At 51.0% G+C, this 13,334-nt stretch overlaps 1 protein-coding gene across 6 annotated transcripts in view; it reads left to right on the top strand.

The window, feature by feature from the left end:
- Window positions 1-1,538: 1,538 nt before the first annotated feature.
- Window positions 1,539-13,334, top strand: part of ACTN1 (actinin alpha 1) — a 93,281-nt gene continuing 81,485 nt past the window's right edge. For all 6 annotated transcript variants that reach the window (XM_030042056.2, XM_030042041.2, XM_030042049.2 and 3 more), the window contains exon 1: window positions 1,539-1,801. In XM_030042056.2, coding sequence (XP_029897916.1) covers window positions 1,694-1,801 — 108 coding nt within the window. In that variant the 5' untranslated portion in view covers window positions 1,539-1,693. The remainder of the gene's footprint in view (window positions 1,802-13,334) is intronic.

The raw sequence follows: 13,334 nt of genomic DNA, 5'->3' as shown, positions 1-13,334 counted from the left end.
CATCCAGGAGGATTTTCAAAGTGCCTGCTAGTCCTGGATTCCTTGGATCTGGCTCCCCTGAGCTGGATGCCCTGAATGGCCTGGTTTCCCAAATGGTCAGAACAACTCTGATAATTCTATTTGTGTTCATGATGTCTGAAGGCGTACACAAGGAGCATCATATGACACATGAAGACAGAGTACCATACAGAGCATCTGTCCATTATGGTCTGTGCAGTTCTTTATGCCAAGAAGTGAATGAATATATGCAATTTCACCTCCAATGTTTGTAAGAAGGAGAAAAAAGATTCCCTCCTTTTGGAAGAGGAGCTCACTGGTGTAATTCAGGGCTAAATCCTGCCTGATGTTGAGCATTTCTGCTTGATTCATCCCGATGCTTTGCAGCATCCTTCCAGTCCATTCTCAGCCTCCCTTTCTCCCACGTTCACGGGCCACAAACTCTCCGTTTCCTCTGAATGTGGATGAATTGGGACAGGAGCTCACTCTGCCCTGGATGGCGTTGCAGAACAGCGTTTCTTTGGGCTTCCTCTCACTTTTGTGAGAGCTGCCATCCTGCTTCTCAGTGAGACTACCAGGGGAAACTAATAATGCTGTTACCATTTTTTCCTCTCTACTTGTTTAACTGACAGAAACCCACGTCAAGCGTTTGTGTATCAGTACACCCCTTAATGGCTTGTGCTTCTCTCCTAGGAAGCTGCTAGATGAGCCAAACGCACTCTAATTTAGCGTTTTCTTGTTAAACAGGATATTTGTGGGCAGAAAGTGGCAGGTGCGCCTGGGAGGCCTGGCGCAGCACGGCGCAAGGAGGGTGACGGCGGGCGGCTGCGGCACCGCACGACTGCAGCTGTTGACCCTGGGTGCGAAGCCTCGGCCGCCAGTGCTGGCAATCCTAGCCTCGACCAGCAGTTACCAGTCAGGAATAAGAGAAAACAGTTATTTTTTTGGCACCCTAGGTGCGGGCACGCCTGCGTGACCCTACGAGGAAGCTGTATTTCGAGCGGAGTGGCGGCAGGACTGCAGGGCTCCGGCCGAGCACCCTCGCTTCGGGGCTGGGAGGCCGGGCCGCCAGCTGTGTCACACGAAAACATCCTCCCCGTGACAAAACGCTGCCCTGACCCGCGCTGCGCGGCCACCCCCCGCACCGCTCAGCCGTGCCGCCCGTTAGGGCGGATCTGTGAGGGGCCCGCTCCCGGTACGGGCTCCCACGCCGCGGAGCCGCTGAGAGAAAACGCCCCGAAAGAGGCACTGAGCCCCCCGGCATCGCCCCGGCCCGGCCGGGCTACGGCCCCGGCTCGCCCGCCCGCCCTCTGCCTCAGCCGCCGCCGCCGCCGCGGGGGAGCTGTCGGGCGGTGCTGGGGGCGGGGGTGGGCGGCCGCAGCCCGCCTATCGCGGCGGCTGGGTACCGTGACGGACGCGCGGGGCGCGCAATGAGCGAGGCGCTGTCGCTGGGAAATGCAGGCTCGGCCGCGGGTCCTGGCCAATAAGAGGCCCCGGGGGCGGGCCGCGGGCGGGGCGGTGCGTCCCGCCCCCGCGGTGGTGCGCGCGGCCGAGGCGGAGAGGTGGGAGCGGGCGCCGCCGCCGCCTGCTCGGGCTGAGCGGCCGCGGGGCCGGGCACAGCGGGCAGCCCACCGGGACGGCACGGACGGGACGGGGACGGGCCTCCGCCGCCGCAGCAGCAGCAGCCGCCGCAGCCATGGATCACTACGACGACCCGCAGCAGACCAACGACTACATGCAGCCGGAGGAGGACTGGGACCGGGACCTGCTCCTGGACCCGGCCTGGGAGAAGCAGCAGAGGAAGGTGGGCGCACCTCACCCCCTTCCCCTCCCCTCACACACACACCGCGGGGCCGCCGGGACCCGGCCCCGCCATCCCCGCCGGTGCGCGCCTGGCCGGGGGCTGGCGCTGCGCGGCGTGGCGTGGCGTGGCGTGGCGAGCCGGCGGGGGCGGGTGGAGCGGGCAGGTGATGGCGGGGCCGGGAGGGAGGTGCCGCGGCGGGTGTCCCCGTCCCCCCCCCCCCGCGGCAACAGATGTCCGCCCTGTCACCGGCACCCGGCCCGCCACGGCGGGCCCGGCCCGCAGGTGCGCCCGGGCGGAGCCCCCGTGGGCTGTGGCGGCCCCCCCCCCCCCTCCCCTCCGCCCCCCCGCCGCCGCCCCCTCGCCCCGCCCCGCCCCCCGCCCGCCGCGGCCGCGGTAAGTAGCTTCTCGTTTGAATGGTGTGGTTTAGGGCAGGGCTTGCGCGGAGCTCATGTCCAAAAATGGTAACATTCGGCCCTTTTTTTTAAACCGAAAGGGTGGTGTCGGGGAGGGGAGCTCAGGAGGAGCTCCAGCCTCGCCGCTCTCTAGTTATTTTTTTTTTTTTTCCCTTCTCCTTTAAACCAAAAGCATCCTGTATTAGATCACTCAGGAATCCTAATCCCCGAAACATTTCCGTTTTAGTCACTTTATCAGGCAACAATAAAGCAGAATTCGAAACAACGCTCGTGCTGAACACGGCAGGGGCACCTCGGGGTGCAGCAGGCTCCCGCCGCTCTTCCCAGCCGGTCACTTGTTCGCTCCGGGCTCGCGTTTTGGATCGTGCCTTGCTCTGCCTCAGCTGCGAGGAGGCGGGAGAATCCCCAAACCCTCCGTGCTAGAGGGGAGGATACTGCTTGTTTATGCATAGATGATATAGTAATATATATAACGTGGCCCTAGGTGCGGGGCCTCCTGTAAGGAGCTGGGAGTAACTGGGAAGGAGGGCACAACAGTGAAAAGACTTTTCTTCCTCTTTAGCTTCTCTGCTTCCAGGTGAAGAGTTTTCAGGTTCTCCTGTTCATAGCTGTCTGAAATGGTGCCACTCAGAAGTCTTTCCACTGGAGTCTGATGAGTTATTTGAAGGTGATAGCTATAGAGCTGCTATCAGTGGTTTCCTTGCTTGGAGGGACTGGGGTGGTGAGAGTAGACAGCATGAGAATTAAAGCACACAAACAAGGGCGTTTAGTGGAGAAAGAGTTGATGGCAGTGATCTTATATTTCAACAAAGGAGAAAGAGGAATGTAATCTTGGGGGTGGTGGGGGGTGTGAGTGCTGGATGGCGTATCAGAAGCCAGGGCTCTACTCCTTTGAGGAGGGAAGCTTCTTCCTTTTCAAAAGATCTGCCTGGCCGTGATCTGTATCTCCAGTTGTACGCCTATATCTGGCCAATACATCTAGAAACGGCCAGTGGGGCCCAGAGTGAGATGGGCAGTATTGCTCACAGGTTGTGAGGGAAAATGATTGTCATGCCATGGGGCTTTTTGCCTTTCACAGTGCAGGGTGAGGCAAAATATCTTGTATGTAGTGGGACACTGGCTTGGTTGTCAGAAGCAGGAGCTGAACCTTTGAATTAAAAAGAAGTCCCAAACCCCAGGTTGTGGTACATGCTGTAAAGTCTTTTAATATTACCACCTTCCAGGAGATTTTAAGTCCTCTTGGTCCTATCACAAGAGGGGGACAGAGAGCTACTATGTTAACTTGGGTTACTTGTGCAGAGGAGGGGAAACGCCAAGAGGGAGTTTTAAGGAATTAACACATCTGCTTCAAAATAATCCAAGCTAATTTCTTTCGATGGTCAACCACTACCAGTTGAATTTGATGTGATGGCTCTTCCCAGTTGCAGCCTGTCAGGCTACTGCCCCCTCAGAGGGATCGATGACTGGACCCCAGCCTGGGCAGGCTGTGCAGATATTGAGGGACAGTCTTGTTCCCCTCCCCAGGGTCTGAATGTGACCAAAAGCCCTGTTGGGGTCTTGGGGCTTGCTTCCTTCTTAGGTGGGGAGATAACTGTCCACCAAGCATAAGCCTGCGTTGTATGGTGTAGTAAAGCTGTCACCCCTTCTTACCTGTGAAATGAAATCGTTGCAGTAATGAAAGCTAAATGTTCATTACTGTATGCATTAGTTAGTAGCTTACTAAGGTGAACAGGAGAGATTCATGCCTCCCAAATATTCCTTTAGGGTCTCTTCAGGCTCAGTCTTTCCTGGTTGACTCATGTGGTTTAGGTTTTCCTTCACCTAAGGAATAGCTAGAGAATTTCTGACAGAGGAGATCTGCCTGATTTAAGTACTAAATCAGGCAGTACAAAATCTGATTTAAGTACCACCAAATTATTGTTGTTGTTATTATTTATAGCACTGAGGCCAGCCAGTGAGGCAGACTTGAAACTTTCGTGCTCAGGCCCTCTCTGGGAGGGGAGACAGCATGTCTAAAGTGGTGGCACGGCCAGTAATCCAGTGAGCAAATGTCTGTGTGAGAAGTGGCCGTGCCTTGCTGGCCATTTCCAGCTCAGCCCCTTGTGCCCCAGCTCAGTAAGGCCCTGCAGGCTGGGGGTAGCTGTGCCACAGTGCTGTCCTGTGTGGCTTTGTGCAGCTGGAACTAATTGAGACTTGGGAAGCAAACAGTTTAGAGATGTTGCTCAAAGATGAATTGAATCCAGCCCCCCTTCTCCTGGTTGCATGGGCTCAGCAGAGCTCATGGCAGGCGTCGGAAGCGGGAAGATCTGATTTTTAGTAACGGCCTCAACAGGCGCGCTGTAAGGACAAGTTTGCTGAGTTTTTGGGAGCTGGTTCACAGGTTTCCTACCTGCGCTGAGAGACAGATATGACAGCCTTCACTGTCTGGGATGGTGCTTGAGATATGATCTCATGAGCTGCTTTGAGATGGGTAAATAGGTGAGCTGCAGAGTGAATTTCATATTTGCAGGGTGAAGCTTGGCATCTTGAACATGATACAGAGAAGAGACACTGGTCTCGCACCTCTTCCCACCTGCCCCTTCCTGGGAAGTTACTGTTTTACAACGTAGGGATAAAGTGACAGTTCTTGGGAGGAAGGCGGCTTTCCATGTGAAGCCTATTTTTCATGTCTATCAGAAGAGACTCTAAGAGGTTTTAAAGAGCTCGTCACAGCGTTGCTATGCATAAGTGGCAAAAAATACAATGCACAGAATAAATTCAGGTACTTCTCACTTGATATAAGCCTCTACACAGCCTTTTGTGCAGGAGCAGGGGGTCTCTTTTGCGGATTAAAATACTTTCCCCTTTGCACTGTTGAACTCCTCTCAGTAGTTTGTTCTAACAGCCTTTTCTTTCCTCTCCTTCCTCTCTTCTTTCCTGTCTGGAGTCAGGCCTCAAAGTAGCGCTAGCCAAGGCATAACAAGATTGATCCTACTGTTTCCCAGTGTTATAAAGCAAAACATGCTGAAAGGCATTGCAACAGTCTCACCTAGCTGTTGAGATAGACAAGCTTGCCATGTAGAAAGTATGTATGTGGGTGTTTATTGGTCAAGAGATTGTGACTTGTGCCCACAAGGACGTTTCTCCCTCTTGATGACAGATGGCCAGCTGCAGTGTTCAAACTTTTCCTGAGTCACCCTGGGGGCTTTTGGTGAAGGAGCTGGATTTGCCCTTGAGGGACTGGGTGAGCCACTTGGTGCTCAGCATGCCTGGCTTTTCTTCACAGGTGAGGCAAAGGGTAGTGGTGAGAAGGACAACCTCCTGCCACCGCCTCCCAATTGTCCCAGGGAGGTCAGGAATGACACTGGGGTGAAGCTGGCACTGCTTTGGGGTGCTGGTAGGGGTCAGCACTTAGGCCCTGCATGCAGCAGGCTCTCCTGTTGGCCACTCTTGTTTCATGAACTGGTTGCTCAAGGTGCACCTTGTTCAGCGTTTATTTTAAAATCTGGCCTGAAGCAACTTGTCCAAACTGTAGAGCTGGGTGGGAAACTTTAAATGCAGAATTGCTTTCTGACCTGCTGTCTTGACAACATGAGTAGGAGGCAGTGTTCATTTGCAGCATGTAGAAAACAGCCATATACAACTGAAATGCTGTAAGGAATGATAGTAATGCTTTTCTTTAAAAAAAAAAAAAAAAAAAATTGCCTTTATCCAGTGCTGCTCTGCCTCACCAGGTTGGCGTTTCTGTGGCAATGTGGCAGTAAATGATATCTCTGGCTGAGAGAACTGCACTGTTCAGATTTATGGTGCTGCTGAAGCAGTGATAGCACAGACTTTGGGAGCAACTTTTCTGCTCTAAAGAAGTACTTACTAAGTACAGTTATTCATGAACTTACAGAAATTCCCTGTTAGAAATGGCAGACTCCCAGAACCCCTCTCGCTACTCTGTGCCATGCACTGCATGTAAAGATACACATAAATACAAGAGTGATTCCATAACCTAAAAAGCCATGGGTCTCACAGCCCTATTGTGTCTGCATCCAACAGGTCTTATTGCTCTTGTTGTTATTTGAATTTTGCTGTGCTAATCACCTTTCTGTTTGAGGTGGGGTTGTTAATGATAGAAAGTACCTGCTAAACAGAGCTCAGGTCCCTCATGGAAACACCCCACCTCCAAGCCTGCTGGTAGCATGCTCAGATCAGGTGGTATGAGTGTGACTAATATCTCTGACAAAATGTAAAAGTCACAATCACAGCTTCCTTTTCCCTTGGTTTGAGTGTCCTCTTGTCCAGACAGGGTCTATTTTGAGAAGGGTGTCCAGATTTCCAGAAAGCTACAATTGTGGTGGCTGCTGTGGACCCACACAAAGGTGTGATACCACGCCTAATCTGTAGTTTGCTAAAATTTTTTTCAGCACTATCATAGATTCAGCCTTGAGGTAAATAAATGTGCATTGTTGGTGAATGTATAGCACTGGGTCCCTTTGCTCCCACTGTGAGTGACACTGCATAGTACTCGATGGGCCATAGCAAGGGATGGTCCTTGCATGGTCTTTGTAGTCTGGGTGTGCTGTAGGGAGGGTGGTCCTGATGCACCTGAGGGTCCTCTGTGCTTATTTTGCACCGACCAGTATCGATACAGAAGCAGAATAGTGAAATTTGGAAGGCTGCTTGCTTAGCTACTCTCTTACAGTCAAAACAGGCAGGCAATATAGGTCACCAGATATCTCTTATCTTTCAGATCAAGTTTTTGTTGTTTAACATAGGTAGCTTATTGCCAGATACTTGCTCTTCAAAACATTAAACTCAAAAGTTGCTGTAGGGGGGCTCTGGAAGTGTCTGGCTTTGTAGATCAGTTATTCATCCTTGAGTGTGGGAGCTGCCTCATACTTTCTGTGATCAGGTTTCATCAGGATGTGCGCTTGTGGTTTTTTTAACAAGAACATGATTATGCATTGTAACCTCTTCGTGCATGATGAATGAGGCATGTGCACTTTGCAGTGACTTATCCGCCTATTCAGCATCCTATTTAAGGGGGGGAGGCTAAAGAGAAAGCAGGCATGGGTTAAAAAGGAGACTGCACATTCTTTGGAGGGCTCTATAACAGATCCCAAGGATCAACTCATGAGAACACAATACTCACCAAACTGTATTGAACTGTTCCTTCTCCTAATCCTCTAGGGAAGGGTGAAACACCTCAAAGGCATCCAGCTACCAGCCCAGTGATGTAAAGTCTGTCTGTCTGGGGAATTTCTTGCTGACTGCTTCAGGCAACCAGTTTAAATTCTTGTGTACGTGATTTGGTAATGATGATTTTGCCGTGCATAAGTGCAAAGGCTAGAGAGGGTAATGTTTTCCTCCCTGACTGCTTGCAGTGCTCAGTGGTATAGCTTGGGGCATCTGGCATGCCACGTAGGGCATCTTGAAGCAGAAGCTGTTTGGAAACTTCAGTTTTCTTGGCTGTCTGGTGAGAACTTGTCCCCTTAGAAGGAAGCGGGTGCTTTTGTATGAGGTGGTGTTTGTCTGGCTATGAAATTCAAGTGTAACTGGATGGTACTGTGAGAATGTGGGCTGGTAAACCTGTTCAGTAAAAGTGTTTGTGAACACTGGGATCACATTTTTAGAAGCCATCTGTGTTACGGCGGAGATCCAGTGAATGGTACCTGCTCTTCCCAGCACTGAGGTGACCACCATGAATGTTGGTAATACACTCCCCAGCTGCTCCTGCTGTAGGCACCTTGCTCTTCTCATGTATACTGTGTGAGAGGTGCAGTTCTGCAGCCTAACATGTCTCATGCATTTTTAACTGCAGGAGGAGCAGGGTTCACTTGGCCTCCCCAGCCAGGTTGTGAGCCTATGTGCTTTTCTGTGCCACCTCATTGGGATGCACTTAAGACTTTGGCCTGGAATTCCTAAGGTTGGCACAAGCAGCAGCGACAGAGATGGTGAAAACTTGCATGGCTGTGTGCTGGGGAAGGACTGAGAGCATCTTCCAGCTGCCTGTGGATTATCACTGTTGTGCCTGACGCTTAGGCTGTTCTCTGGGGTGCACTTACACTAGCAGAGGATGGCTGTGCTCTTTCTGATGATGAGGTGCAGAAAGCAGTCACTGTAGAAAAGAGGCTGGAGAGCTGTCTGGGGAAACATTGGGAAACTGCTAAAATACAACACATACAGTGGACTGGTCTCACTTTAATGTGTTGCATCTGCCCCAGGGGCTTGCTGGATGTATTGCTGTGATTTTTAGAGGTATTTTGTACAGTCTAAGCAATGGTGTTTGAGGAGGATGGGGGACAGAGTTCAACAGAGTTTACTTTTCTTTTATGTAAGAACATAAAACTGATTTCTTGCTGTGTGTGACTACCGGAAACATGATGGTTACCATAAGGAATGTGTTTAGCATCACCTACAAATCTTGTATAGCAACGTAAAACCCTCTCATCCCCTCAAAGCCATAGGTGAACTGTGCATTTGGGGGGGGGGAAAACACGTGTGTAGTATGCTTGGCAACTGCTAGGTGGGAAAAACATGACTTTAGCAAGAAAGGCTGAGAGTCATCTTTTCTTTGTAGAGTCATACGATTTGCTCTAACTCTGGGATTTTGGGACTGAAGCATGTTACGCGGAGCTTGGATCTGTTGGGATGAATTGGTGTAGAGGGGTGAGATAGGCTTGGCAGCAGCAGGACTTTCTGTCTGGTGGTAGTCATGCCAGAAAAGTCTTAGAGAAGTCTGTGGAGCGACCTGCTGCTTTATTTTGACCCCAGCATGTGAGACTGATGTACATGTTCTCAACAGAGTCACCCAGATTCTGGAGACAGAACTGGGGACTTCTTGGGCCAACCCAAAAGATGCTTAAGTGAGCAAAACGACTAGCATTAATATGATTAGCAAAAAAATCTCACTTCCTGTTCCCCTCCCGTCATTGCCTTCCCTGCTCTCATTCTCCCACTGCATGAGAGCAGAACTTGGTCATAGGATGTTTGTGGTGTGGCCTGGTGCCAGTTTAACCTCTTGGCTCCCTATTAGGCAGTAAAGCAGAACTGTTTTTTACCTGTGTTGGTTTCCCGTTGTTGTGTCTTTCCTGCTCAGCTGGCAATGTGTGTATCCTATTGGTAAGGGCTGGGTCAGGCCTTTGCAAGCCAACCTTTGTACCAGTACTGCAGCTGGCTGACCTCAGGCTTTTACCTGCAGTTGTCCTCTCTTCTCCTTCTTCCAGATCTGTTGCTGCTTTGAAGCTCTACAGCATGAACAAGGCTCTGCAGAGACCTTCTCCACCCTCAGTGCACTGAAACAGCTCCCATTGACAGGGCTGGGGTATGCAGGAATAAACAGAGGGGGGTTTGGTGTCTCATCCAGATGAATCTTTGATTTGTCATTCTACCTATGTAGACTGAAAGCCTCCTGGAAATGTGGTGATCCCTGTGGTGTGGGAAATAACAGCAAAACTGGCCTTTCCATTGTATTAGAGCCAAGATGGGAAGTGCTGGCAGGTGAAAAGGCGCTGTCTTGGCTATTAACACTCACTACAGTGGACACCACTGATGTGAGTCTCCATATATCACCTGTCTGTTGCTCAGACTGGAGTGGTTTCAGGCAGGTCTCTGAAGGCCAGCAGTACAGGGCTTCTGGGCAATCTTACAGAAACACAGCAGTGTGGATAGTTGATAGGCAGGTGAGGCTGCAGGGCAGACTTCTTAAGCAGCAACTTCTTCCACATCCACTGAGATGGTTTACGTGGTCAATGGAAAGGCAGGGATGACTTAATGTATCAGCTGGTTGCTTCTTGGGCAGTCTGCTTGACTTTGCAGTGACTGTGCATTGCTGCGGTGTAGGGCCTGCCCTTCAGGATAGCACAGTTAGGCTCTGCTCGTGTGTCCTTTGCACGGTCCACATTTTCAGAGGGAGCCCTTTTATCCCTGTGCCACACAGCACAGTGTGGATGGGCAGCCCGTTCGCTCCGCTCCTTCCACGAGCAAGTGCTCAATCACCAGAGAGGTTTCATGCAAAATACTCATGCTTCCTTTTACAATACTGCAGACAACTCTTGCGTCCTACAGAGGTGCTGAACCAAGGCCAGTTGGCAGCGGAGGAAGGACTTCTGCTTTCCATAGCCTTTGGATCAGCAGCCACTTGCTGCTCCTCGCTGCAGCATATGATCCTAAGTACTCAAACTTCACCGCTGCTGTAAATGGAAGTTGCGCTGTTACATCTTTGCTCCAGGAACTGGCCCGTAAAGGCCTCTGAGAGATGAGGGAGAGTGAGAGAACCATACATGGGTCTCTCTGCATCCTAGCTGAGTTCTCTTTTCTTCATCATGGAAAGTGATGTGTACATCCCAGAGCCCTTTTTCCTGGCCAGATTCCTTGGCTCTATAGCAGCTGAGTTTCTCTTGCTACCCAGTGTACACCTGTGATTCCCCTCAGTTTATTTAAATCTACCCTTTAGTAGATGATGAGTTAGTTCTGCTACTTAAATGTATTATCCCCAAGAAAACCTTAAAATTTGGCTCCAGAGGTGGAAAAAAAAAAAAGCAAGTTAATTCATTTCCTAACTACTAAACAATGCCAAAGAAAGGACACTTCATTTAAAGCTGTTTAGACCACATCTATGCCAGGGTTTATCACAACGGAAAATACTTAATTTCCTAAGGAAAACTTTGATTGCAGCCGAAAACAGTTCCAGCTTTTTAAGCATATTTATGCTTCCAGGTGAGTTTCCTACATGTCTTATCTGGTTTGGGAGATGTGGAGATCTCCCGCCGATGAGGGAGGGGAGAGCAGTAGCTCAGATGCAAGGGCGTGGTGGGAAGAGGAATGTGGGGGTACGTTTGTTCAAGCCTCTGCCTTCCGCCTTCCCTCTGGCTCTGCTCGAGGTGTTGCTGTGCAGAAGGAGCATCTCCAGAGGAAGCGTCGGACGCGTCGGTCTTGGCCACACCTGGCTCCACACACAAAGCGAGACCTTGTGCTTCATCAGTGCTTGCTCATCAAGCACCTTTTGGCAGTGGCATTTGCAGGCGGCTGTGCTGCATAGAGAGGGCTGGGTGGGGGCAGCGGGGGAGTACATTCATGAACATGAACCAGTCTGTTTCAAAATGGCTAACGCGTGGAAACTTGCTGTTTCCCGAGGGTTTTGTTGGGCCGTTGGGGAACCCTGGCCAGGGATGAGACTATTTCCAGCTGTGGTGAGCCAAGTGTGAACTCACTCTGGGCAAGATGCCCAGCTCTACTGGTTTTCTCCTGCCAGAAATCCTCACCCTCCAGCCAGCGATACCAAACTCAGTTTCTGCCAGTCCTCAGCTGAAGACCTCTGAAGGGAGAGGAGAACAAGGAGACCAAGCAGAGCAAGATACTGCTGAGGAGGGGGTGAGGGGAGGCACTGAAGAGCTTGCGCAGGGGTCACAATGGTGGGGTGTTGCCACCGAGGGGTGGCTGTTGTGGGTGAGGGCTGGCGAGGGGTACAGGGACCTGCTTTTTCTAGGGCAAGTGGAGAGGGAAAAGTAGGTGGTGGGGGTGCAAGGAGTTGGCTTTCCTTGGTTAGGCAAAGCTACCCAATCTGCAGGGATGTATTGCTGGCGGTACCATCAGGGTAGTCATCTGGGAATGAGTGTTGTTCCCTTCATTGTGGTTTCAACACACTGGGGATTTCTTCTGTAAAATAAGATATTCCTTTCCTTTTCTGTAGAAGGTGCTGAAGGGCAGAAGGTGCCCTTCAAGGGGGAGGCTCTGCATTTGGGACCTCTTGCCCTCCACAGAAAAGGCATGGCTGCAAAAAACTTCACTTTCCAGAGCTGGCAGTCCTTCTTGTTGTGGCCTCTGTGCATTGGGATAGGAATTCTTGCAGGCATCCATTGGTCCAGCTGCTTTTCTGCAAAGACTGCTCTGCAGTCAGATGCTGTGGAAGAATAAGGAGATGTGTGAGAGTGAAGTGTGCAGGGACCCTCCCTGCATGTTCCTTGTATGGATTTTTAGCAACTGGAGGGACTAAGGGATTAATGCCTGATACTGTGGTCTTTCCAGTGCTGGCAACAATTGCTAGTGAAAGGAAATTTCTAGCTGCACTTTCTGGTGAGTGCCTTTGGATCCTGATCCTGTGAGTGTTTGCATTCGGCTGTTTGGTTGGAGCTAGCAGGTCTCTGTTAAAGAGTTTCTAAAATGCCTGTAGTCACAACTCCTTGCATGCTGAAACAAAGCATCACAAGCATGATACTGTGTTGGTAACTTAGCACGCACACACCTGCCTGCATCATGTTTTCTGAGTCCAGTCATGCAGAGGTGTTGGAGTTGACAGGGCCAGCGTATGAACAGGACACTTCTGTTCCTGCAAGCGCACCTCCTCCAACACTGAGAATTTTTATGTGCCAGCGTATCATTCAGTGACATGTTAGACTGCTCCTTGCTGTTGCAGCCCATTGGAAATGGTCTGACCCAGCCAGCTACTGACAGCCTCCTACAGGGTGGACCGCTGAAAGCTGTTTCCATCCTAGACCCAAAGGAGTATTTCCCTCCCCTTCCTCTAATGGCTTATTTCTTTAAAGCTGTTAACTGGCCATAATCCAATCATTACTACTGTAATTAGTGAACTGCTTACAGTAACTAAAACACTTGAAGCGTTATATCCTCTGTGTTTGTAGAGCTTGGAACAACTTTTGCCTGCAGTCCTGTGAGAGGTGATTACTGCTGATGGCCCAGGGGTGGGTGCAGGGGACACAGGGCAAGCCTGGCACAGGCCATGTTGCCTCTTGTGCCAAGCCCCAGCTGGTGCCATGTGGGCTTCCCATAGCACGGAGAAGCTCAGGAGCCCCATGGAGGTGAGCTAGTGTGCCCAGCTCATGGTGATCTCCTGCTGCCCTTTTGTCAGAAAGGAACCTTCTCTTTGCAAGCTGTGTCAGAGGACACTGGTGCTGGGTGGAACTTGCAGGGCAGCTGGTGGCATTGATGTATTGGTACTTAACATTTGGTTTATTACGTGGCAGAAAATCCCTACGTTGCAGCAAGCTCAATGTCTCCTCTTGCTGTCAGAGTACCCTCTTGTCTCTGTGCACAGTGTCTGTCCTCTCTCCCCGCCCACCAGATTACTAACTTCATAGGCAAGGCCAAGAGACTTCAGCTCCTCTCCCTGCAGATTCATTCTGCAGGACTTG

Source organism: Aquila chrysaetos, chromosome 2, assembly GCF_900496995.4.
Source record: "Aquila chrysaetos chrysaetos chromosome 2, bAquChr1.4, whole genome shotgun sequence".
Taxonomy (NCBI): domain Eukaryota; kingdom Metazoa; phylum Chordata; class Aves; order Accipitriformes; family Accipitridae; genus Aquila; species Aquila chrysaetos.
Note: the sequence above shows the minus strand (reverse complement) of the source record. Positions and strands in the feature narration are given on the sequence as shown.